Here is a 27,570-nt window from a genome sequence, read left to right as displayed (position 1 = left end):
CCATAAATCAATTTCTACTGTAAAAAAAAAAAAAAAATTTCCCGAACTCTGGTTCGGTTCCAAGTGGTTGCCCAGCAGTGTGTTGGTGACGTCACCAGCTCTGATGGGCGGGCTTTAGCGCTGCCTTAGCCGTTTTACAGGCTAGGTCAGCGCTAAAGCCCGTCCATCAGTGTCGGTGACGTCATTGGGCTCACTGCTGGGCTAAAGCCTCTGCCTCGCAGCCCTATGGAGAGGCCGGTTCGTCACCGGAACTCCAGAAAATACCTTTAACCTGCGCGATGTAGCGCAGAGCAAAGGAGAGCATCGAAGCTTGAACTGCTCCGATGCTCAAGTCAGGGGGCTGCCTGTGTGAAAATGGGGATACGTCCGGGTTCACCTCTGAACCTGGAAAACCCCTTTAAATGCAGACCATTGTCTTGGTTTGTGATTTATTGTACTTTCTTTTTTTCCCTTCATGGAGAACTTGAATATTCAGACTGCCATACTTGCCAGTGTGAACAAGGCCTTTGAAAAAGCCTATGAGGCAATTCTCCCCTGGAGGAGCAGTTGAGAGTTCTGCAGAGTGAGGGCTCATGCACCCGACCATTGGGTGTTTTGCGGTCAGCGGAATGCATACAGATACCGGCCGGATGCATCCTGCATTTTGCAGTATGGCATGGCCGGCCCCAAATACAGTAGTCCTATCCTTGCCCGTAATTCAGACAATATTATGATTTGTTTTATTCTTTTTGCGGAATGGACACAGAATGCACGTGGACTAATTTCCGTTTTATTTCCGGCCCTATTGAAGTCAATGGTTCTGCATACGGGCCGCAAAAAAACGGAACAGACGCTGAAAAAAATACGTGCGTGAGCAGTGAAGCACAGACGGCTGTTTCTGGAATTCCCATAGCGCCCTGAGAGCAGCCTTGGGATGTCGATCAGTAACCAAGAAATACGACCCCAAATGGAGCTTGTGTGCACGTGGTCAGATGTATGTTCATCATTGTATTTCCCATGGTAATTATCATACATGTCTGATAGAGGTGAGCACTAATCAGCCCATGACTGACACAATACCTGGTCTGGAAAAGGTTTATCCACTGCTTCATAAACCCTGAAAGCTGGGTGGGATTTTTATTTCTTTAAAGAAAATATGTCACCAAAAATGTTTTCTGCCAGTCAAAACCAGATAGTAACACTTCTCCTTTTTTCTAATGTTTTTATTTTTTGACTGTAGATTTTTTTTATTTTTATCTTCTAAATATATTATTATGGAGGCGGCCATCTTGCCTGGGCTGTTCTTAACAACATTAAGAAAATAGCTTTACGGCAGCTCCATGGTCCATACACACCATGGTCAGCAGGGGACCTCAATGACTTCTATGTCAGTTTTCTAGGCCGCTCTGTGACCTGTGCAGAGGTCATTGTACAAGGAAAGAAGAGATAAGATGTGACCGTCACCTATTGTAAATGGTGAATCTTGTCTCGGGCTACTTTCACACTGGCGTTTCTGGGTCCGCTTGTGAGGTCCGTTTCAGGGCTCTCACAATCGGCCCAAAACGGGTCAGTTCAGCCCCAATGCATTCTGAATGGATAAGGATCCGTTCAGAATGCATCAGTTTGGCTGCGTTTGGTCTCCGATCCACTTTTGAGGCGGACACCAAAACACAGCTTGCAGCGTTTTGGTGTCCGCCTGACGATGCAGAGCCAAACGGATCCGTCCTGACTTACAATGTAAGTCAATGGGGACGGATCCGTTTTCACTGACACAATATGTTGCAATTGAAAAATGGATCCGCCCCCCATTGACTTTCAATGTAAGTCAAGACGGATCCGTTTTGACTTTGCATTATTCTCTCAAAAAAAAGTCTAACAAATCCGCTTTGAACGGATACAAGCGTTTGCATTATTGGTGCGGATCCGTCTGTGCAGATACAAGACGGATCTGCACCGAACACGAGTGTGAAAGTAGCCTAATCTGTACACACAGGTGATATCATTACAGGCAGGATTAGAATGAGTTAACTGCAGTAAAGTGATCTGTACAGACAAAGAACAAAACTGCAGTATTTTAGGTCTGTTTAAATATAAAAAGTGACATTTAAAATATATTAAACATAAAAAAGTGATTTAGACAGCAGGTCATCTTCTGATGACACATTCCGTTTGAGGGCTCATTCACACGGCCATGTGTTGGCTCAGCATCCGATCTGCATTTTTTGCTGGTCGGATGTGGACCCATTCCCTTTAGTGGGGCTGCAAAAAGTGCGCAAAGCATTCCCGAGTGCTGTCCACATCTGTGTGTCCGTCCCATGGCCCCACTAAATAGTAGAACATGTCCTATTAAGTAAGTGTTCCGTCCTGATAATTGGCTGCTCATCTGTGGAGGTAAAAAGCTGCATTTACATGCAGTGATCACCTCCATTTTATGGGAATGAATGATCGCTACTGCCACCGCTTGTCCTCATACATCATGATCTGCTGCCCAGAAATGATTATTGAGCTGTCAGCACAAAAGATTGTTTCACCTCCTCTATCAGGTGACCTGCGGCTCCTTTACACGGTCGATTCTTCTCAAGAACGAGCTTTCATATGAATGTTTGTTACAGATAATTGGCTTGAAAATCCATGTTGTGTAAATCATCCACTGGTTTTTAAATTTAACATCTGATTAAGGGTCCATTCACACGTCCGTAGTATATTGCAGATCCGCAACACCCCCGGCCGGCACCCCCATAGAAATGCCTAGTCTTGTCCGCAATTGCAGACAAGAATAGGACATGCTCAATTTTTTTCCAAAGCTGCGGACTGGAAGATCGGGGCCGCGCTCCAGAAATACGGATGCGGAGAGCATGTAGTGTGCTCTCCGCATCCATTCCTTCCCTATAGAGAATAAATGGGTCCGCACCCGTCCACAAAATTGCGGAACGGATGCGGACCCATTTGCGGACGTGTGAATGGAGCCTTAAGTAGTCGTTTTAGATGAAAGCTGATTTCTCAGTAAAATTGTAGCCGGTGTTCTCTTACGTCTTTTCAGACAGCTGGTGTAACTGCAATTTTGAAGCTTTTAGATTTGTTTCGAAAGCTAGCCATACACATGAAATCAAAGTCCGTCAGAATTTGCAACTTTTTAGGCCTCTTGACACTTTTTTCCAAAGTGGTGAGGAAAAAGAGGTAAGGCTTTGCTTGGCCCACCAGATTTTCTATAACTTTCGCCAGAAACTGATGGAAGTTATAGCTGTAGTCCCTGGCGGACGTAGACCTGTGTCTTAAACTCGTGTTTGGGAATGCCAGTCTTGATAAATCTCTCCCATTACAAACATAGGGGGGGAGTCGGGAGAGATGGCAGTCAGCTGGCAGACAACTATTGATATTGTATGGCTGGCTTGAGTGCCTATAAAATAGGTTTCTAAAATGGGGTGTGATGGCCGTGCCGTACTGCAATAGTCAGTCTATGTCTAATGCTTATTCCAGTAACAGACAAGCAAATCTCCGCGCAGCAGAGCCCAGTGAGCGCCGCTCTGACCTCCTCTCCTGATTTCAGTCAGTTTCATCACTTTGTTTTAGATTGTAGGCTATGCTGGTAATTGGCCTATAGCGTCCTTCCCCAGGTTCAGCTCATGGCCCCATCCTCCGGTGTCCCAGGAACTGCACATTACTTTAGGATTTATTCCCTAATGAACGATTAGCAAACGTTTCTTCTTCACTTGTGCTCAGATCTAATCCTCCCTTTGATCAAAAAGAAAATATAGGACAGTAAGTAACCTGAATATTATGTGCAAGGGACCTTACCAGACCCGCTCGTTTCCCCAGGCAGAATTTGTCATGAATGTGATAAAGAGGTTAAAGTAGTATTTTATTGTTATATGAGAATAATATGGTACGTGTACAACTTCAGTTTTGTGCAGTTCCATGTCTTGGATTGTCCTAAAATTTAAGATGATGTTTTCAGAGGGGCCAAATTCAGCTTCAACAGAAGCTAGAGCGGTTGCTACATTTGAATCCACTATCCTTGTGCCTTGGGGACCTATCCCCTTCAGATGAGCGGTTTTCAATAGGCTTTTCCTCTTGATAAATGAAACGTCAAGGGACCTGTCACCTGCACTTTGCTCTCACTGAGGGCAGCATAGTGTAGTGACGGTCACCACTGGGGTGGCAGTGAGTACTCTCAGCTGGCTCACACTTCAGAGGAGACAAGTCTGAGGATTCATTCCTATGTGTAACAGAAAAGAGAAAAGGCGGTAGCAGTGAGACTCCTCTGACTAGCAGTGCTGGTGTACACTGTGGAGTTCACACATCACTACTATAGAAAGTCAGAAGTGACAGAAGTGTCAAACCTCTGAAATCCGTGGGGGGTTTGTCAGTACACTATGCTGTCCTCAGTGCAGGTGGCAGGTCTCCTTATGTGGACTGACAAGTTCTCATAGACCTCTGTTGATGACACCTTCTGACATGTCTGCATGACTAGTCGGGAAATGTCCTAAGGTGAGCTCCCACTTTAATTGTGCCGCATCAGAGTTTGCAGGAGCAGTGAAGAATGCCTGCTGCCATCATACATAATGTGGAGACTCAGAGAACCAATATCTGGTATCTGACATGGCGTTCAGCTACCACGGTCATTCCTGTCTGGTATTTGCGGAGTAAACATTGACCAGTCTGCAGTAGGTCTGGGACCAGTCCTACTGCCTTTTTTGACTCCTTTAGAAGTTGTGGCGTTCCAACGCATGTCCACACTTCAGGTCCAAGTTGAAAGAGCTTGGAATGGAAAAAAAAGGATGATATCCAGCATCTGTGTGACCATTACCATGCCAGGTTGCCATCCTCTATCACAGCAAGGGGAGATGCCACCCAGTACTAATGTGACCCTGACTCCACATATACACTGGTGTAGAACCCAAAAATAAGGGGGGCACCACTTTGTGAGATCATTGACCAAGCACCACTCACTACCAGTTTATACCTTTGTCAATCGCATTAAAGGGGTATTCAAGTGTCCTGTTTTTTTGTATATATAATAGGAAATCATACAATTTTCTAATACATGTATTTTTAATTTTTCACATATACCTTTCTTATATCTGGCGGTTGACCCCCTATGTGCAGTAGAATGGTATAGCCCATATATCAGTCCTGTGTAATGTATCCATGTCCTACCAAAAATGGCATCAGTCATATGACACTCTTCACATCATGTAATCCTTGATATTCGGTAAGCAGCAGCGTTACATGAATTACATGTGTGCACACAGGACACTTATCAGGACACATTCATATGATAATTGTATAGGACTAGTGGTGGAATCAAGCTTTTTATTGTGGTTATTACAATAACTACATCACTTTGTATTTACAGGGCTACTTGTCTGTAGGTGATTTGTCAAATGGCTGCCTGTCTCTAGGTGATGTTGTCATGTTAAAGTTTAGTGTAAAAAAATAAATAAATAACAGATCTGTTTTGACTCGGACGAGATACTGCTGCAGGCAGTAATACTGTGTATACTATATATGTTCTGTTCCTCAGTACACTACTATTCACCTGGTCAGTTAACTGAAAGCCAAGAAGCATGATACTTGTGAGGGTCACATGACTGACTCCATGTTTAATCCTATCCAGCTATCCTATGGATGTATATTACATAACTAAAATGGGCTGTATTTTTATTTTTTTCAAGAAGGTTACAATAGATATAATAAAGGTCTGCAAGCAAAATTTTAAATGTATATTAAAACAAATTGTTCAACATCCTGTTCTCTAAAATAAATGTAATCATTTGTGTTGTTGTTTTTTTGTTTAGTTTTTTTTTCAGTTTAGTGTTTTTTTCACTTTAGTGTATCAGTAGAGTAGATGAAAACACATAAATACATACAGCAGGCAAGAGATCAGAAAAAGACATGTTAAAGGAAACCTGTCACCAGGATTTTGTCCATAGAGCTGGGGACATGGGCTGCTAGATGGCCGCTAGCACATCTGCAATACCCAGTCCCCATAGCTCTCTGCTCTTTTATCGTGTTAAAAAACCTTTTTGATCAATATGCAAATGACCTGATATGAGTCCTGTGTCCGGAGATGAGTCAAGCGGAAAGGAGCCCAGCACCGCCCCGCGTCCTCCGAATCTCCTCCTTGCTGGCTGACGTCACAGAGCTGGAGCGCCGAAATCTCGCGATGCGCCAGCTAGCGCATGCGTAGTTCATTCCCTGTGCTGATGCCAGCACAGGGAATGAACATGATGCCGACACTGCGCATGCGAGATTTCGGCGCTCCAGCTCTGTGACGTCAGCCAGCAAGGAGGAGATTTGGAAGACGCGGGGCGGTGCTGGGCTCCTTTCCGCTTGACTCATCTCCGGACACAGGACTCATATCAGGTAACATAGTAGTAACATAGTAACATAGTACATAAGGCCGAAAAAAGACATTTGTCCATCCAGTTCGGCCTGTCATCCTACAAGTTGATCCAGAGGAAGGCAAAAAAAAAAAACCCTGTGAGGTAGAAGCCAATTTTCCTCACTTTAGGGGAATAAAAATTCCTTCCCGACTCCAATCAGGCAATCAGAATAACTCCCTGGATCAACGACCCCTCTCTAGTAGCTATATCCTGTAATATTATTACGCTCCAGAAATACATCCAGGCCCCTCTTGAATTCCTTTATTGTACTCACCATCACCACCTCCTCAGGCAGAGAGTTCCATAGTCTCACTGCTCTTACCGTAAAGAACCCTTTTCTATGTTTGTGTACAAACCTTCTTTCCTCCAGACGCAGAGGATGTCCCCTCGTCACAGTCCTGGGGATAAATAGATGATGGGATAGATCTCTGTACTGACCCCTGATATATTTATACATAGTTATTAGATCTCCCCTCAGTCGTCTTTTTTCTAACGTGAATAACCCTAATTTTGATAATCTTTCAGGGTACTGTAGTTGCTCCATTCCAGTTATTACTTTAGTTGCATTTAGGTCATTTGCATATTGATCAAAAAGGTTTTTTAACACGATAAAAGCACACAGAGCTATGGGGACTGGGTATTGCAGATGTGCTAGCGGCCATCTAGCAGCCCATGTCCCCAGCTCTATGCACAAAATCCTGGCGACAGGTTCCCTTTAACTATGTTGTGTAAAGAGTGTATTACACCTGCCAATCGGCAAACACTTGTTTATCGGGCAATCAAATCTTTTTACAGGTAAAAAAAATAGTGCAGTGTAATCGTGCCCTATACTGAGGAGCAGACAAGTGAGTAAGGCTACTTTAACATTAGCGCTTTCAATTCTGCTATTGAGATCCCCATAGGATCTCAATAGCGGAAGAAAACGCTTGTTATGTCCCCATTCATTGTCAATGGGGACAAAACTGAACTGAACGAAACTGAGTGCACCAGAATGCATTCCGTTCCGTTTGGTTGCGCTCCCATCGCGGACAGAATATTGCTGCAAGCAGCGTTTTCTGTCCGCAATGTGGTGTGTAGCAAGACGGATCCATCCTGACACACAATGTAAGTCAATGGGGACGGATCCGTTTTCTCTGACACAATAGAAAACAGATGCGTCCCCCATTGACTTTCAATTGAGTTCATGACGGATCTGTTTTGACTATATATGACCTAATACCACCGGATCTTTTCATGACGGATGCAGACGGTTGTATTATGGTAACGGAGCGTTTTTGCAGATCCATGATGGATCCGGAAAAAAAACGCTAATGTGAAAGTAGCCTAAAGTAGCATATTTTTTATTTATTTGCTGTATGATGGTATTTCAGAGCTGTTTCCAATTATTATTAAATTGCTCCACTTGGCTGCAGTGAGTTCACAGCACATTTTCAGCGTTTTTTAAGACAAAAAAAATCTTGGTTCAGCTTAAAAGATGCGAACAGCCAACAAACAAGTGTTTGCCGACTGAAATGCAGCTAATTAGCAGGATATAATGTTCCAGTGAACGTTTGTTTCCTTGTAATTGGCCCGAAAATTGGGTAGTGGAATATACTGTAATATATTCACTTGTGTGCAAGTCTTTCCGGTTTTCTGCTCCATTCAGGATAGAAATGGAAGTGCCAGAATCGAACTCCACCCAACAGGCCCCAAGGACTATTGTCCTCTCTTACCATCTGGGAGTCCAGCGTTTTACTGGACAGAATAGTGCAGCACGGATGCCCTTAAGCTTAAAGGGGGTTTCTGGTCATTGTCATTTATGTAATGCCTGCAGTGTGCCTCCTAATAAAAATAAAATCCTACCTTCTCCGTGCCGCTCCACTCCTTCGCTGTCTCGGTCTTCTGGTCCCCGCACTGTTGGTCAGATGCACCACTCCAGCCAATGACTGGCTTCAGTGGTGATGTGCTGTTTGTGGCCACTGGTGGTCATTGGCTGGAGTGGTGCATGTGACCATGCATGACAGGAAGAAGGGGGCAGGTATGTATGAATCTTCTTTTTCAAGAAGCTGGCTGGGGACATTACATAAAATATATAGTTATTACTGGAAAGCCCCTTTACCCCATGCCCCTTTCCCACAAAGTCCTCATGCACACGACTGTAGTTGCATTTCGGTCTTCAAACTATATTCTTGTCCACAGTGTGGACCACAACAGGACAGGGTCTATAATTTGAGGAATGGCCACATGTATCCACAAAAAATACATACCTGTGCATAGAAAGTAATGGGTTAGTGTGCTATCTGAAAAAATGCGGACAATATGGTCCTGTACATGAGGCGGAAGCCATGCAACCTCTGTGAACAAGGTAAAGTTAATTCATAAATACGGTATGTTTTTAATATGAAATTCACCAAATTATGGCACAAATTATACCACAATTCAGCCACAATAGTATGCTCATACATAATTGCATCAAGAACTATGCATGTATGAGAGCCACAGCAAGGCTTAGCCCTCCAACTGGTTCTTCTCCCCTCCAGGGTGGAAACCGATTTCTGTTTTATGGGCGCTACAAAATGTTCAAAAATTGTTTTAGGTTATGATACAATTTTTATCCACAAATAAATATATATTTTTTAAATCCTGTCCCTGGGAAACTTTTATCCATTGGTTTGTGATTCGATTTTCAAACATCGATATGTGAAAATTACATTTGGTAAAAGGGGTTATCTTCCCTGCAGCCTGTCTGTACCCCTTTACTGCAAGGTTTCTGCAGATGTTCAGAAATCTTCTCACTCTTTATCCCAATACTAAATATAAGATCGAGAGGAGGGGTGCAGCTGCAGTTTTGTCTTCTCCTCAGTGTGTCTGTGAGGCTGTTAGGCTCCCGGCCTGACCTCCCAGCACTGACGGGGTCACATAGCATTATATTGATTTATGATGCTATGTAGCCCTTACAGTTCTGGAATGTATTAGAGGACACTGACATAATGCCGTTAGTGTCATCAAATACATTGTGACGACCCCCGTCACGCTCGTCTGCAAGGGGCCTTAGTGTGTGTGTGTGTGTGTGTGTGTGTGTGTGTGAAGACCAGAAATAGAAAAGCTCTGATTTTGCACCACAAGGAGCACAACCACTCGGCAAGCATGGGAACAGAAACTGTACAGACTGCCGGAATTAAGGACGCAGATGTGAACCCAGCCTGGGCATTATTTGTCATGTTTAGGCTACATTCACATCCGCACTGCCAAATCCCCATTGACTACAAGGAGATCCGGCTGCTTTCTGCAGGACAAATATCGCTGCGTGCATTTATACTGAAAACCCGTCTGATCCCATTATGGTCAGTACTACTGGATTTACCTGACAAAGATGTGAACATAGCCTCAGGGTGTATTCACACGACCATATGTACTTTGCGATCTGCAAAAAAAATACAGATGACGTGTAGCATGGTATTTTGTCTTTTGTGTGAACCCCTTGTAAAAGTGCCCATTCTTGTCTGCAAAACCGTTTACAATAGGACATGTTCTATCTTTTTTGTGGGGCCACAGCACAGAACGGACATATGGATGCAGACAGCACACGGTGTGCTGTACGTATTTTTTGCGGCCCCATGAAATGAATGGGTGGGCGTCCAGTCCACAAAACAATGTACAGTCGTGGCCAAAAGTTTTGAGAATGACACAAATATTAGTTTTCACAAAGTTTGCTGCTAAACTGCTTTTAGATGTTTCTGTTGTTTCTGTGATGTAGTGAAATATAATTACACGCACTTCATACGTTTCAAAGGCTTTTATCGACAATTACATGACATTTATGCAAAGAGTTGGTATTTGCAGTGTTGGCCCTTCTTTTTCAGGACCTCTGCAATTCGACTGGGCATGCTCTCAATCAACTTCTGGGCCAATTCCTGACTGATAGCAACCCATTCTTTCATAATCACTTCTTGGAGTTTGTCAGATTAGTGGGTTTTTGTTTGTCCACCCACCTCTTGAGGATTGACCACAAGTTCTCAATGGGATTAAGATCTGGAGAGTTTCCAGGCCATGGACCCAAAATGTCAATGTTTTGGTCCCCGAGCCACTTAGTTATCACTTTTGCCTCATGGCACGGTGCTCCATCGTGCTGGAAAATGCATTGTTCTTCACCAAACTGTTGCTGGATTGTTGGAAGAAGTTGCTGTTGGAGGGTGTTTTGGTACATTCTTTATTCATGGCTGTGTTTTTGGGCAAAATTGTGAGTGAGCCCACTCCCTTGGATGAGAAGCAACCCCACACATGAATTGTCTCAAGATGTTTTACTGTTTGCATGACACAGGACTGATGGTAGCGCTCACCCTTTCTTCTCCGGACAAGCCTTTTTCCAGATGCCCCAAACAATCGGAAAGAGGCTTCATTGGAGAATATGACTTTGCCCCAGTCCTCAGCAGTCCATTCACCATACTTTCTGCAGAAGATCAATCTGTCCCTGATGTTTTATTTTGGAGAGAAGTTGCTTCTTTGCTGCCTTTCTTGACACCAGGCCATCTTCCAAAAGTCTTCGCCTCACTGTGCGTGCAGATGCGCTCACACCTGCCTGCTGCCATTGCTGAGCAAGCTCTGCACTGGTGGCACTCCGATCCCGCAGCTGAATCCTCTTTAGGAGACGATCCTGGCACTTGCTGGACTTTCTTGGACGCCCTGAAGCCTTCTTAACAAGAATTTAACCTCTTTCCTTGAAGTTCTTGATGATCCTATAAATTGTTGATTGAGGTGCAATCTTAGTAGCCACAATATCCTTGCCTGTGAAGCCATTTTTATGCAACGCAATGATGGCTGCACGCGTTTCTTTGCAGGTCACCATGGTTAACAATGGAAGAACAATGATTTCAAGCATCACCCTCCTTTTAACATGTCAAGTCTGCCATTTTAACCCAATCAGCCTCACATAATGATCTCCAGCCTTGTGCTCGTCAACATTCTCACCCGAGTTAACAAGACGATTACTGAAATGATCTCAGCAGGTCCTTTAATGACGGCAATGAAATGCAGTGGAAAGGTTTTTTTGGGATTAAGTTAATTTTCATGGCAAAGAAGGACTATGCAATTCATCTGATCACTCTTCATAACATTCTGGAGTATATGCAAATTGCTATTATAAAAACTTAAGCAGCAACTTTTCCAATTTCCAATATTTATGTAATTCTCAAAACTTTTGGCCACGACTGTACATCAGATGCGGAAAAAAAATACAGTTGTGTATCTGGACCCTTAGCCAGATGTTCTGACTACAGCAGCCTCAAAGCACCTACACGTGTTTCCTTGTGCGGGAATAGATTTCTTCTATAACATGTGATGCTGCTGTCCCTATAAGCAGCACAATGCAGTGATTACAGGTTTGGCTGAAGTGTATTTGATAGTTTTCTGTTTCCTAGTGCATCACAGTATCTATTCCTTCTATAAAGAAGACCCAAAATAAAGTAGTTTTAATTAGGTCAGCGTACTTGTTGCTTTATTTACATTATATTGTTTCGGTCAGGATACTCTCGTTCTGCTTCAGAATAGTCAGTCTACAGAGAATGGTCTGTCTCGTCTGTCCTTGCTTTTCATTTTAATCTCTGTTCTTTCCGAGTGATATTAAACAGTAGTCCTTACTATTCTTCCGACAGAGAAAATGACCTATAATTTGACTTTAAGGGCTTGTCAGGATTTCTTTCTGAAAACCGCTAGATAGAAAGCTTGTCTAACCCTAGCATCAACTACAGGTTTATATAATGTATACAAACAGTAGAAGAAGCATCTTAAAGGGGTTGTCCAACCGAACCTGTTTTGCCTTTTTTCTGTGCCGCAACTTCTCCTATTGCCAACCGGTTCAGAAGTGGCTTGGTCCCACGACTGCTGCCAGTCACCAGCAGCGAGATGTCTAGCACGTGACTGCTGAGGCTAATGATGGGGTGGCTCGGTCCAGTGAAGGCTACGACCAATGTGGCCAGAAACTACTGGACTACAGACAGGTGGGCACAGGCTCCAAGGATTGGTCTGGTCAGATCCTAGGCCAGACGCTCCTTTTACCATTTTTGCTGCCAGGTCAGGTTTAACATTTTGCATTGAAGCATGAAGTTTAAAAGAAAAATGCATAAAGATTTATGTTTGTGGCTAAAAGTCTGATTCAAGTATGAGACACATCATCTAATAACTAAGGCTACTTTCACACTTTGGGCAGATCCATCATGGTTCTGCAAAAAAACGGTTCAGTTGCCATAAAACAACCGCATGCATCTGTAAAACAAACAAACGTCTGCATATGTTCAGAATTGATCCGTTTTGTATTATCTGTAACATAGCCAAGACGGATCCGTCATGAACTTCATTGAAAGTCAGTGGGAGACGGATCTGTTTTCTATTGTCCCAAATTGTGTCAGAGAAAACGGATCCGTCCCCATTGACTTACATTGTGTGCCAGGACGGATCCGTTTGGCTCAGTTTTGTCAGATGGACAGCAAAAATGGAGCGGATTGGTGATGGAACGCAGGCATTCTGAGTGGATCCTTTTCCATTCAGAATGCATTAGGGCAAAACTGATCTGTTTTGGACCGCTTGTGAGAGCCCTGAACGGATCTCGCAAACGAAAAGCCAAAACGCCAGTGTGAAAGTAGCCTTACATTTCATGGTGTGCAGAGGTCAGCTCTGCCTAAATGCACATATTTACAAGAACTAAATGGACCAGAAATCTCTGTGATCCAGGAGCTGATGTCTGAGTCTGTCAACAAATGTTTCTAGTAAAATTTGCCACTTGCATCTCTCCCTGGAAACATGGCAATCCAGGAAGCAGACCTTTTCATGCTGCGCCCTGAATGTTGTGACGCTGCAGCCCTGATTATTCTAGCTCACGGCAAGTATTAAAATAGGACATGTCAGCACAAAATGCAATGTAATCTGCAGGCAGGAGGAGCTGAGCATTTTAAAGGGCATCTGTCAGCAGGTTTGTACCTATGACACCGGCTGACCTGTTACATGTGCACTTGGCAGCTGAAGGCATCTGTGTTGGCCCCATGTTCATATGTGTCCGCATTGCTGGGAAAGTTTTAATATATGCAAATGAGCCTCTAGGAGAAACGGGGACGTTACCGTTATACCTGGAGGATCTGCTCTCTCTGCAGCTGATGCGCCCTCGGCACTTTGAAAGGACCAGACGGTGAAAAGGTGATCACAACCGGCCCTGTCAGTGCAGAGGTCTGGAGTGAACTGTAGTCCTTGGACTGGGTTTGAGTTTTTAGTAATTGAATTTAACTATAAACCTTTTGAAGAACTACAATTGGTAGAGAAAATCCATGTTGTTTGATGGTTGACCTATATTTTGTTAGTATATTGACTGTCTATATTATTCAGAAACATTAGATTACAGTATGTGCTCGACAGTTTGTAGAATGTGGTGATTACCATTTTGTTAGTAGAGCATCTGGCTGCAGTAGGCTACTTTCACACTAGCGTTCGGGTGTCCGCTCGTGCGCACCGTTTGAAGGGGCTCACGAGCGGCCCCGAACGCATCCGTCTGGCCCCAATGCATTCTCGGTGGAGGCGGATCCACTGAGAATGCATCCGCCTGCCAGCGTTCAGCCTCCGCTCAGTGAGCGGACACCTGAACGCTGCTTGCAGCGTTCGGGTGTCCGCCTGGCCGTGCGGAGGCGAGCGGATCCGTCCAGACTTACAATGTAAGTCAATGGGGACGGATCCGCTTGAAGATGACACAATATGGCTCAATCTTCAAGCGGATCCGTTCCCCATTGACTTTCAATGTAAAGTCTGAACGGATCCGCTCAGACAACTTTCACACTTTCACAATTTTCTAAGTTTTAATGCAGACGCATCCGTTCTGAACGGATGCGAACGTCTGCATTATCGGAGCGGATCCGTCTGATGAAACATCAGACGGATCCGCTCCGAACGCTAGTGTGAAAGTAGCCTAAGGCCATCTGTGCAGAATGCCGCAGCGATCAGAGCAGATATTTTATTGACTTGTTGTGCCATCTTACCAACGCTTCAGCCTCTGTCAATCTTATGGCTCTAGGTGTCAAAATATCTAATATAGCATTTTCTGAAGTTGGACAAGTGGGCAAAAAAGGCAATAACTACCTTTAAAGATTCCTCCAGTCTCATTCAATGACACTTAACAGGTCCCTGCAAGTCCCGTCTTAAAACATTCAGCCAATCGCTGTGAGTAGCGGTGACCCCGCGTCCTTCAGCCGGTGATTGGCAAAGCAGCCATTTGCTGTGTGACGGGACCAGGAAGCAAAGACAGGGACCCGGCAAGTGTCTGAGCATATGGGAGTCAGTAAGGCTGGAGCTACATGTGTCGCACCAAAGTTGTGCAACATTTTTTATAGTGATTGTCAATGGTGTCGCACGGAGACACGCCGCAACTGCGACACAAGTCGCAAAAATTCCATTCAAGTTGGAGTTTTTCAATTTGGATTTCTGTCATGTTGCAGTCGCAGTGTAACGCCATTGACAATCATTATAAGAAAATGTTGCGAAACTTTGGTGCGACATGTCACAATGCAGTTGTAAACTTCTTGTTGCCGTTGCCGTGTAGCCCTAGCCTAAGACTTCAACAACTCTGAGCATTTTGCCAGTATTTGCCCACAGGACAACCCCTTTAAGAGTATGTTTACGCAGGGACGCTGTGCTTCCTACTCCATTAAAAGTGCTTGTTCCTGTGCCGGAGGCTGAATATTAAAGGGTTTCTACCACCAGAAATACTGTTATGTAGCTGACTGATATAGCGATGCGCTAATGTCAGCACTACATAACAGTATGTTTCTAACATTAGTCCCTGCAGCCGTTTTTGTTAAAAAAGCACTTTCATTATATGCTAATGAGCCTCTAGGTGCTATGTGGGCGTAAAATCAGCACCTAGAGGCTCCGTCCACTCATGCTTTATCCCGCCCAGGTCCAGTGTTCTGCCTGCCCCGCTCCTCTTGATTGATGCCACTGTTACCTGCATCGTTGGCGAAATCCGTTCACTTCTGTCTTCGGCGCAGTGAGTGAATGATGCGATCCTGGTGCCGGATTCCTCACTGAGCCTGCGCCAACTACGTCACAGTGAGGAAGCCGGCATCAGGAGAGCGGCCTTCACTCACTGCGCCGAAGACAGAAGTGAACGGCGCAGGTGCGGGATTTCGCCAACAATGCAGGGAACAGTGGCATCAATCAAGAGGAGCTGGGCGGGCAGAACACTGGACCTGGGCGGGATAATGGGTGAGTGGACGGAGCCTCTAGGTGCTGATTTTACACCCACATAGCACCTAGAGGCTCATTAGCATATAATAAAAGTGCTTTTTTAACAAAAACTGCTGCAGGGACTAATGTTAGAAACATACTGTTATGTAGTGCTGACATTAGTGCATCGCTATATCAGTCAGCTACATAACAGTATTTCTGGTGGTAGAAACCCTTTAACCTCTTAAGGACATAGGGCGTACAGGTACGCCCTTGTGCCCTGGTACTTAAGGACACAGGGCGTACATGTACGCCCTGTGTATTTTCGATCACTGCCGTGCGGCTGGCAGTGATCGGAACCCGGTGCCTGCTCAAATCATTGAGCAGGCACCTAGGCTAAATGCGCGGGGGGGTCCCGTGACCCCCCCCATGTCGGCGATCGCGGCAAACCGCAGGTCAATTCAGACCTGCGGTTTGCTGCGATTTCTGAAGTTTCTGGTCCCCGCAGTCCCTGACCGCAGGGATCAGAAACTTTATATGCCAAAAAAAAAGTTTTATTTACCCCCCCCTGCACCCCCGAATGATTTTTATGGTGGCGGGAGGTGCAGGGGGAGGGTTGTGGGCGGTGCGGGAGGCGGGCGGTGCGGCAGGCGGGATCGCGATCCCCCGCCCGCCTCCCCTTGTGGTGTCTAGTGGGGATACCAGGGTGCCAGCACATTGCTGGCACCCTGGTATAAACGGCTGACATCTGCGATGCGATGTCAGCCGTTTAACCCTTTCCATACAGCGGTCCGTACGGACCGCTGTATGGAAAAGGTTAACAGCGCAGGGAGCTCCCTCCCTCTCCCATCGGGGGGCTGCTGTGCCTTTGCAGCCCCCCGATGGGGAGGGAGAGAGCCCCCCGAGAGATCCCCTCCTTACCCTTCCCCGTCTGCGAAGTTCTGAGCAGACGGGGAAGGTTCCCATGGCAACAGGACGCCTCTCAGGCGTCCTGCTGTCCATGGTGCTGAACAGATCTGTGCTGAAAGCATAGATCTGTTCAGTGTAAGTAAAATACAGTACAGAACAATATATATTGTACTGTACTGTATTATTCAGACATCAGACCCACTGGATCTTCAAGAACCAAGTGGGTCTGGGTAAAAAAAAAGTGAATAAAAGTGAAAAAAAAGTAAAAATCAAAAAACACATTTATCACTGATAAAAAATGAAAAAAATAAAATTCCCTACACATGTTTGGTATCGCCGCGTCCGTAACGACCTGATCTATAAAACGGTCATGTTACTTTACCCGAACGGTGAACACCATAAAAATAAAAAATAAAAAACTATGATGAAATTGAAATTTTGCCCACCTTACTTCCCAAAAAAGGTAATAAAAGTGATCAAAAAAGTCGCATGTACGCCAAAATTGTAACAATCAAACCGTCATCTCATCCCGCAAAAATCATACCCTACCCAAGATAATCGCCCAAAAACTGAAAAAACTATGGCTCTTAGACTATGGAAACACTAAAACATGATTTTTTTTGTTTCAAAAATGAAATCATTGTGTAAAACTTACATAAATAAAAAAAAAGTATACATATTAGGTATCGCCGCGTCCGTATCGCCCGGCTCTATAAAAATATCACATGATCTAACCCCTCAGATGACCACCGTAAAAAAATAAAAATAAAAACGGTGTAAAAAAAGCCATTTTTTGTCATCTTACGTCACAAAAAGTGTAATAGCAAGCAATCAAAAAGTCATATGCACCCCAAAATAGATGCCAATCAAACCGTCATCTCATCCCGCAAAAAATGAGACCCTACTTAAGATAATCACCCAAAAACTGAAAAAACTATGGCTCTTAGACTATGGAGACACTAAAACATTTTTTTGGTTTTAAAAATGAAATCATTGTGTAAAACTTACATAAATAAAAAAAATTGTATACATATTAGGTATCTCCGCGTCCGTGACAACCTGCTCTATAAAATTACCACATGATCTAACCTGTCAGATGAATGTTGTAAATAACAAAAAAAAAACGGTGCCAAAAAAGCTATTTCTTGTTACCTTGCCGCACAAAAAGTGTAATATAGAGCAACCAAAAATCATATGTACCCTAAACTAGTACCAACAAAACTGCCACCCTATCCCGTAGTTTCTAAAATGGGGTCACTTTTTTGGAGTTTCTACTCTAGGGGTGCATCAGGGGGGCTTCAAATGGGACATGGTGTCAAAAAAAACCAGTCCAGCAAAATATGCCTTCCAAAAACCATATGGTGTTCCTTTCCTTCTGCGCCCTGCCATGTGCCCGTACAGCTGTTTACGACCACATATGGGGTGTTTCTGTAAACTACAGAATTAGGGCCATAAATAATGAGTTTTGTTTGGCTGTTAACCCTTGCTTTGTAACTGGAAAAAAAATATTAAAATGGAAAATCTGCCAAAAAAGTGAAATTTTGAAATTGTATCTCTATTTTCCATTAAATCTTGTGCAACACCTAAAGGGTTAACAAAGTTTGTAAAATCAGTTTTGAATACCTTGAGGGGTGTAGTTTCTTAGATGGGGTCACTTTTATGGAGTTTATAATCTAGGGGTGCATCAGGGGGGCTTCAAATGGGACATGGTGCCAAAAAAACAGTCCAGCAAAATCAGCCCTCCAAAAACCAAACGGCGCACCTTTCACTCTACGCCCCGCTGTGTGCCCGTACAGTAGTTTACGGCCACATATGGGGTGTTTCTGTAAACAGCAGAGTCAGGGCAATAAAGATACAGTCTTGTTTGGCTGTTAACCCTTGCTTTGTTAGTGGAAAAAATGGGTTAAAATGGAAAATTAGGCAAAAAAATGAAATTCTCAAATTTCATCGCCATTTGCCAATAACTCTTGTGCAACACCTAAAGGGTTAACGACGTATGTAAAATCAGTTTTGAATACCTTGAGGGGTGTAGTTTCTTAGATGGGGTCACTTTTAGGGAGTTTCTCCTCTAGGGGTGCATCAGGGGGCTTCAAATGGGACATGGTGTAAATAAACCAGTCCATAAAAATCAGCCTTCCAAAAACCAAACGGCGCACCTTTCACTCTACGCCCCGCTGTGTGGCCGTACAGTAGTTTACGGCCACATATTGGGTGTTTCTGTAAATGGCAGAGTCAGGGCAATAAAGATACAGTCTTGTTTGGCTGTTAACCCTTGGTTTGTTAGTGGAAAAAATGGGTTAAAATGAAAAATTAGACAAAAAAATGAAATTCTCAAATTTCCTCCCTATTTGCCAATAACTCTTGTGCAACACCTAAAGGGTTAACAACGTATGCAAAATCAGTTTTGAATACCTTGAGGGGTGTAGTTTCTTAGATGGGGTCATTTTTGGGTGGTTTCTATAATGTAAGCCTCGCAAAGTGACTTGAGACCTGAACTGGTCCCTAGAAATTGAGTTTTTGTAAATTTCGGAAAAATTTCAAGATTTGCTTCTAAACTTCTAAGCCTTATAACATCCCCAAAAAATAAAATATCATTCCCAAAACAATTCAAACATGAAGTAGACATATGGGGAATGTAAAGTCATCACAATTTTTGGGGGTATTACTATGTATTACAGAAGTAGAGAAACTGAAACTTTGAAATTTGCTAATTTTTTTCAAATTTTTGTTAAATTAGGTATTTTTTGGTGCAAAAAAAATTTTTTTTTTGACTCCATTTTACCAGTGTCATGAAGTACAATATGTGACGAAAAAACAATCTCAGAACGGCCTGGATAAGTCAAACCGTTTTAAAGTTATCAGCACTTAAAGGGACTCTGGTCAGATTTTCAAAAAATGGCCTGGTCCTAAGGTGTAAAAAGGCTGTGTCCTTAAGGGGTTAATGACCTATCCTGATAATAGGTCATCAATATGAGGAGCCTGGAAACCCCCATTTAGCCTGACCTCAGGCTGGACCCATCACTTTTTGCTTCAGCCATTTTTACTCTTTAAAGTCTAACTGCCGTTTCATTTTTTATTCCCTAATGGTATAGTTACACCCTGCTGTATAAGTGCTTTTGTGTTTAAAAATGTAATCATTTTCAGTTTTACCTGCTAATAACTCCCACAAATGCATGCTACTTTCCTATTCAGCAGCTCTCCTCTCACAGCGTTGCCTGTGCAGTCCGACTTCTCAGTATTATAACAAGAGACGGGTGAGCTCAGCCCTGACGGCCTGGAGCTGGGCTGAGGCAGAAAGTGGAGGGGGAGGCCTGCTTTAGATGGTGATATCTTCTTAATGGTAGCAGCTAGAAATATGCAACTGGTCTTGTTTGAAAGCTGACAGTCCAGGCTTTCATACAATACCAGAATGACAGCAACAGAGGAGAAATCACTGTTAGAAATAGACGTGAATAATCGCGGGTTAAATCTGCTTTTACTTTCAGCTTCATTCACAGCATCCCGATTTTCTATCATTGATATCTTCCCCTGTACTGAACAGATTTGTCATTCTGGTTATTGTCTGAAAGCTTGAAATGTCAGATCTCAGACAATACAAGGCCCATTTCTAGCTGGTACCAAACCAGAGATATAATCGGCTAAAGCAGCCCCCCTCCCTGTCAGTCTGGAAGAGAATGAGGGACAGCTGGCTATTAAGAGGTTAAAATAAATGCTTACTGATTTAATGTAATTGCAGGGCATGTCTCTGGTTAGCTGTATGTGAGGATACACACTGCTCTGGGTACTGTGGGAAGTTTTCTGCGTTCTGATTGGTCCTGTTAGTTCATGTGAGGAGAGCAAGGGCTTATGGGACGTGAGGGAAATACAGGATGGCCTCAAGGAAGTGCAAAGATCATCACAGGAAGAGCAGCAGAGGCCATCTTAGGAAGTTGCTGAAATAGAGGCACAAAGAAATATGGTTGCTATGGGCTAAATACAGACATCAGAAAGGTGAAATTAGCTGAAAAATGCAGCTTCATGAATATCTTCCCTTCAGCATCACATGTTAGGAATTTCATTTTTTTGGAAGTGAAATGTTAGTTACACTTTAAAGGGGTTCTTCAGGATTAGAAGAACATGGCTGCTTTCTTACAGAAACTGAACCACACCTGTCGACAGGTGGTACTGTGGCCTTGTCACATTTCAGTGATGCTGAGCTGCAGTAACCACAACCTGCAGGATAGTTGTGGCGCTGATGTCTTCATAATCTTGTCCCAGGAGAAACATGCACTTGTACATCAGGAGTTAAATGGAGCATCATATAATGAAGGGGGGCAATGAACAGCTGCAAAATACATAAAACTGCCCACCATTTATACTGTGCCAACTTACAGTGGTGCTTGAAAGTTTATGAATTCTTCAGAATTTTTTAGATTTCTGCATAAATTTGACCGAAAACTACATCAGATTGTCACACAAGTCCTTAAAGTAGGTAAAGAGAACCAAATAAATAAAAAAAGAGACCAAAATTGACTGTCATTTATTTATTGAGGAAAATGAACGTCTGTGAGTGAATAAACCTGTTGTACTAGAAGTTTAAATAAAGATATTCAAATGTATTCCTTGACGGAAAGCCTAGTGGTGGGCTACAGCGCAGTGTGATCCCAGCCTTACCACCGTGGTAACAGTCCTCGGCTGTGAATACCTCGACTTTACAATATGTTGTTTGGCAATTTTAAATGTCCTCCAGTGAATGTTTGTTTTTAGAATTGTTTTCCCTGTGTAGTAGGGCATTACCTTAGTATGTGAATGTTACCCAGCAGAAGAGGATGTGGCAGTGGCAGATAACACATTCTCCTTTATATTAACCCCTTCAAGATCTTGCGATTTTTGTGTTTTCATTTTTACTCCCTGCTTTCCCAGAGCCATAACTCCCCCCCCCCCCCCCCCCCCCCCCTTTCACATAGCCATATAAGGGCTTGTATTTTGTGGGACAACGTACACTTTCTAATGTCTTCATTTCATATTGCATACAATGTGGTGGGAAGCACAGTTTTATGGCCTGTTCCCTTAATTTTCTGGGTCTGTCCAGTTACATTGATACCACATTTACATGGTTTTTCTTATGTTTAATACTGGGAGAGAAAAAAAAAAACTTTGGGGGAAAAATGCCTTTGCATTGCCATTAGAGATGAGCGAATTTTCACATTAAGAAATTCATTCACACTTCGTTTACTGGTAAAAGGTGAAAGGCATTCCATTATGCATTCAGACATAGAGTTGCGTTATGGTCAGTGGTAATGGAATCCATAACGCAATTCACATTATACCAGTAAACAAAGCGTGATACCTTTTTATATTTTAATAGTACGGGTGATGCGAATGATCTTTATTTTTTATATTGTTTATATACTTTTAATGTCATGGGAGTGATTTGAGTTTTTATTTAGTTTTATTTTTTTAAACTACTTTTTTACTCCTTTAGGGGACTAGAATATCGCGAAGGTTTCACTGAACGCACCCGGACATAATCCGGACACGCTCGTCTGCAAGGGGCCTTAAATCGCTTGTCCCATACACTGCAGCACCACAGGTGGAGCCATGGAACCAATTGATCACATTAATGTCCGTGATCGGCCTTATTGCCAGTCACATGTTCCTCCTTTGACACTGGAGTAGATATCGGTTAATTTTGTAGGTCCAATTCAGATGATAAATTATCAGAAACAGGAGAAAATACATCACTTCCCCCATTTCCTTATGCAGTTTTAAGATAGTTAAATTAACTATTTAACCCAAAAGTTGGCGTAGCAATCCCAAATATGTGTGCATTGTGTATGACAATGAAAGAAAACCCTGTGCTAGCTGTACATGCAGCCTCTGTACATGTACGGGCCATGATGGTTTAGTACAGGCCAAGGTAAACCACACAAAAATAGTTGTTTATTTTGCTTGATAGAAATGTTTAAAAGAGTTTGTCCCATTTGGACATTTACAGCATATATCCACAGAATACGTGCAATCCCACTTCTAGGCACATAAATGTCCAAGGTGGGACAAACCGTTTTAGAGTCCCAGGCAAAACCTGCTGGTGTCTTGCAGAATAGATGGTGACATGCACTATATATATATATATATATATATATATATATATATATATATATATATATATATATACTCAAGCTCCCGATCCTCCTTGGATTTTTATATTCTTTTTTTCAAATTCATTTACAGTTTTCTCTTATCTGACTTTTGATTTGTCATGTGGCCACTGTCCCATCATGCCTTAGGGCAGTGAGATGTGTCCTGACATCAGATCATGTGACACTAACCACGCCCCTTGTTCTCACCAATGATTCCTGTGCGTCCAATGCAGGATGTAACCTGCAGCATGTGAATATCAAAACAGGTTTGCCACAGGCTGCAATAGTAGGATCTAATGACTTTTGAATAGGGCAGTTTTGGTAAATGGTGGTATTTGGGGAAAGTGATGTAAGAGGGATTTCTATTGGGCAGAATACATTTATATTAGTGGCACAACCCCTTTAATTAGAACTGCTGACCTATCAATGATCACATTTTTAGCTATGCAAAGAGACTTCATATATAATGTCTGCGCCGGGCGCGATTGTAAATTGTGCTTGGTAAAGAATTTGGTAATAAATGTTACCTGTTCTGTTCCCAGGAACATCATCTCCAGCGAGCCATTTCAGCACTGCAGGTATATGGAGAGAAGCGGGATAACATGGTTATTCCAGTCCCAGAGGCAGAAAGTAACATCGCTTACTATGAATCTGTGTACCCAGGGGAATTTAAGATGCCAAAGCAGCTCATTCACCTACAGCGTAAGTAGTGCACTCTAATCATATTGTCAGATGACGTTCATTTTCAATGTGCTTTCTTACTGACTACATTTTGGAGCTGAAGTTAGTTGCAAGTAAGTTCTGTTAATTTGATTTAGCCTTTTACAAGTAAATAAATGTTTAAAATTTCACTTAAAGGGGTTATCCAATATCATAAACTGCCAGGCCCCTCACAGGTAATATACTTACCCGGATCCCTGCTTCCTGTGCCGCTCCTGGTCCCCGCACCACCGCTGCTGCTTCTTCTCCCTGTACATGGATGAAAACGTCCTGTGTCGGGAAGGGGAGCAGCCAGTGGCAGACGGTGAAGAGCCCCCGCGACTCTAGAGAGGCTCGGCCCCGAAACCGGATGTTTTCAGCTGTGTACAGGGAAAAGCGGCAGTGCGGGGACCGCGGTAAGTACCATATTTTTCAGCCTATAAGACACACCTAGGTTTTAGAGGAGGACAATAATAAAAAAATATTTTTCATTACACCTCAGGTCAGACCCCCAATATTAATCGGACCTCAGCTCACAGTCCTCCATGTCTCATATCAGCCCCCAGCCACATATGATCAGCCCCCAATCATATGTAATAATAATAAAATGTATTTATATAGCGCCACCATATTCCGCAGCGCTTTACAAATTCATAGGGTTCTATATCTATATCGGCCCCCCCCCAGCCATTATTCAGAAGCCCCCAGCCTTAGATAACAAAATAAATAAACCACTTACCTCTCCTGCTCCTGGACGCCGCCGCTCCTTTTCTCCAGCGCGATTTTCTTCCTCCTGCTGTCGGCTGTGCTGTGAACTGGTGCGCACAGTGTGAGATCACAGAGCGCCCTCATGCTCTGCACAGCTGAGGACCAGGAAGCGGTGAGTACAGAGCCTTCACCACTTCCTGGTCCTCCAGTACTAATGAGCGCTTCCATAATGGAAGCGCTCATTAGTATTCGCCCCATAGGACGCAGGGGCATTTCCCCCCCAGTTTGGGGGGAAAAAGTGCATCTTATGGGGCGAAAAAAACGGTATATTACCTGTGAGGGGCCCGGCACATGGGGGGGCTGTTTATGATATTGGATAACCCCTTTAAACGAACGCGTGCTTCCCGTTGCCATATTGCGGACCGCATTTGCAGATCTGCAATACACAGGTGCCGTTCTGTGGGCATTCCGCATCACGGATGCGGACCCATTCACTTGAATGGGTCCGGAGATGCGGAATGGTACGGAACGGAAGCAAGGAACGGAACCCTACGGAAGCACTGTCCTATCTTTTTGCGGAACGGCCGGATCGCGGACCCATTCAAGTGAATGTGTCAGCGATTCGCTGTGGCTGTCCCACGGACTGTTCGTGCATTGCGGCCCGCATTTTGCGGGGCGCACACGTTCGTGTGCAGGGGGCCTTAAGCAAAAGGCATTTATCATGTAGAGAAAGTTAATTCAAGGCACTTAGGGCTCTTTCACACCTGCGTTCTTGTCTTCCGGCATAGAGTTCCGTCGTCGGGGCTCTATGCCGGAAGAATCCTGATCAGGATTATCCCAATGCATTCTGAATGGAGTGAAATCCGTTCAGGATGCATCAGGATGTCTTCAGTTCCGGAACGGAACGTTTTTTGGCCGGAGAAAATACCGCAGCATGCTGCGCTTTTTGCTCCGGCCAAAAATCCGGAACACTTGCCGCAAGGCCGGATCCGGAATTAATGCCCATTGAAAGACATTGATCCGGATCCGGCCTTAAGCTAAACGTCGTTTCGGCGCATTGCCGGACCCGACATTTAGCTTTTTCTGAATGGTTACCATGCCTGCCAGGACACTAAAGTCCTGGCAGCCATGGTAAAGTGTAGTGGGGAGCGGGGGAGCAGTATACTTACCGTCGGTGCGGCTCCCCGGGCGCTCCAGAGTGATGTCAGGGCGCCCCACGCGCATGGATGATGTGATCACATGGATCACGTCATCCATGCGCATGGGGCGCTCTGACGTCATTCTGGAGCGCCCCGGGAGCCGCACGGACTGTAAGTATACTGCTCCCCCGCTCCCCGCTCCTACTATGGCAACCAGGACTTTAATAGCGTCCTGGGTGCCATAGTAACACTGAAAGCATTTTGAAGACGGTTCCGTCTTCAAATGCTTTCAGTACACTTGCGTTTTTCCGGATCCGGAGTGTAATTCCGGCAAGTGGAGTGCACGCCGGATCCGGACAACGCAAGTGTGAAAGAGGCCTTACTAATGTATTGTGATTGTCCTTATTGCCTTCTTTGCTGGCTGGATTCATTATTTTATTTTATTTTTCTAATCCGTAAATTTTTATTGGCTTATAATATATTTTAAGGTTACATTTACATTACTTTCTTTTCATGTAATAAATGAATAATGGGTCAATAAACAGGAACTTTTAGAACAGTTTCTTGGCATTGTCGTTATTTGTAAATTTGAGGAGTTAAATTGTAGAGTATTAGTGAATGATGTAAATATGAAGAATAATTTGTCACTATAATACCTGTGTGTGTGTATATATATATATATATATATATATATATATATATATATATATATATATAATATATATACACACACCCATACATTCATGTTAGAATATACATACATTGATCTTTAATAAAGGGTTAGTTATTCAGATATATAATTTTTGATAAAATTATTGATATCGTTACATTGGAGAAGATCTATAAATAAGGGACAGTTCAGTTTGGTATAGTACTTGCATAGTTTGGATTCCATAGGGACCAATAGTTTGTGGTTTTCCTCAGGGATTTTTACATCACATTATACACTGCTAGTTTTGACCACGGACCATAACTTCTTCGATATCCCGAACATTGTACGCCAAACTTAAAAACACAAGTTCACTCAACACTAGATACGATCACTGCACGCTATAAAAGTGCCGGCCTTCCTGGTGGCGGGGACCATAGGAGCACACAGGCCGATACTTTTTCCTAGTGTGCAAGCACGGCCGTTGATGCTGGATTACAATGTCGTCGTAACCTTGGAAACGAGAAGTGCAAAATGTGATGTGAAAATGAGCCAAACTAGTAAGTGCCTTTATCTACATGATAACTGCCATTTGCAGAAGAAGTCAGACAACCCCATTAATGGTTGCAGTTATATAAAGTTACGGGCAGGTGTTCCTTACTATGGGTTGTACAAGGCTAAAAACATTAAATTTTGGGACACACGGGTGATTTATGATGAGAAGGAGATAAAGATTGTGTATGTATAGATGGATGTATACACACATGGAATTCCCTGCAGCCTTGGGGAGGGAGCGAGTTCAGGTTGCTGATGTGAGTTTTAGTATTTGAGGTTTTTAACGATTTGAGTTAACATCTATATTTGGCTCCGATTTCCATTTCGGTCTGTATTGTGTGACATCAAAAGCACAAGTTGCTGTGAAAGAATAGTCATTGGGAAAATCGATATGTTCTTACACTGGCATATCCTTCTTCAGCTTTTAGTTTGGATGCAGAGCAGCCGGATTATGACATTGATTCTGAAGACGAGGTTTTTGTAAACAAGCTTAAGAAGAAGATTGAGATTTCTCCTCTTCAATTTGAAGAGATGATTGACCGATTAGAGAAAGGCAGTGGACAGCAGGTAAGTGATGTGATGTCTTTCCTTCTACTCTGATGCTTTGATTTTGTGTACATGTCTAAAAACTTCTTTTTTTTTTTGTTTGTTTTGTTTTTTACTCCAGCCAGTTAATCTCCAAGAGGCTAAACTGTTGCTGAAGGAAGATGATGACTTGATCACAGAAGTTTACGACTATTGGATCAAAAAACGGAAAAACTGTCGTGGCTCCTCCCTTATACCAGCAGTGAAACAGGAGAAGCGGGATGGATCAAGCACCAGTGACCCTTACGTCGCTTTCAGAAGACGTACGGAGAAGATGCAGACAAGGAAAGTAAGTAAAAGTGAATTTGTGGTTCTATGCAGTGATTTAGAAACCATTAACGTAAAATTATATAGAGAACCTGTCACCATGAACATGCAATGCAATCTGCAGGCAGCGTAGTTTTGTGGGAAACGATTCAGCAAAACTTGTAAATTATTCGTTAAGATGTCTGTCCTTTCTGAGGTCAGTAGACAAGTAAGGCTTATCAGTGGTTGCCAGCTATCTCTGACAGCCTTCCCTTCACAACTGATAGGACTGTACACCTGATTACTAAGCTCAGAGCATACAATTGAATGAATAAATTGCTGCAGGTTTTGCTGAATTCCTCATCACCAGCAAAGCTATATATCAATCTGCTAAGCTGCTTCTGCAGGTTACC

At 43.4% G+C, this 27,570-nt stretch overlaps 1 protein-coding gene and 1 long non-coding RNA gene across 6 annotated transcripts in view; one reads left to right on the top strand and one right to left on the bottom strand.

Moving 5' to 3' along the window:
- The window catches only part of EPC1 (enhancer of polycomb homolog 1), a 101,961-nt gene that overhangs the window by 49,077 nt on the left and 25,314 nt on the right, over nt 1-27,570 (top strand). For all 5 annotated transcript variants that reach the window (XR_005779320.1, XM_040434268.1, XM_040434266.1 and 2 more), the window contains 3 exons: nt 23,119-23,278; nt 26,748-26,893; nt 26,994-27,200. Coding sequence is in view for 4 of the 5 variants with exons in the window: in XM_040434265.1 (XP_040290199.1) it covers nt 23,119-23,278; nt 26,748-26,893; nt 26,994-27,200 (513 nt within the window). In the remaining variant the exon portion in view is untranslated. The remainder of the gene's footprint in view (nt 1-23,118; nt 23,279-26,747; nt 26,894-26,993; nt 27,201-27,570) is intronic.
- Nucleotides 200-20,058, bottom strand: LOC121002750. Its single transcript, XR_005779321.1, has 4 exons — nt 20,046-20,058; nt 17,373-17,379; nt 16,613-16,625; nt 200-309 (listed from the first exon to the last, which is right to left on the bottom strand). It is a non-coding gene; the product is annotated as an uncharacterized LOC121002750 (long non-coding RNA).

This window comes from Bufo bufo, chromosome 5, assembly GCF_905171765.1.
Source record: "Bufo bufo chromosome 5, aBufBuf1.1, whole genome shotgun sequence".
NCBI lineage: Eukaryota > Metazoa > Chordata > Amphibia > Anura > Bufonidae > Bufo > Bufo bufo.
Note: the sequence above shows the minus strand (reverse complement) of the source record. Positions and strands in the feature narration are given on the sequence as shown.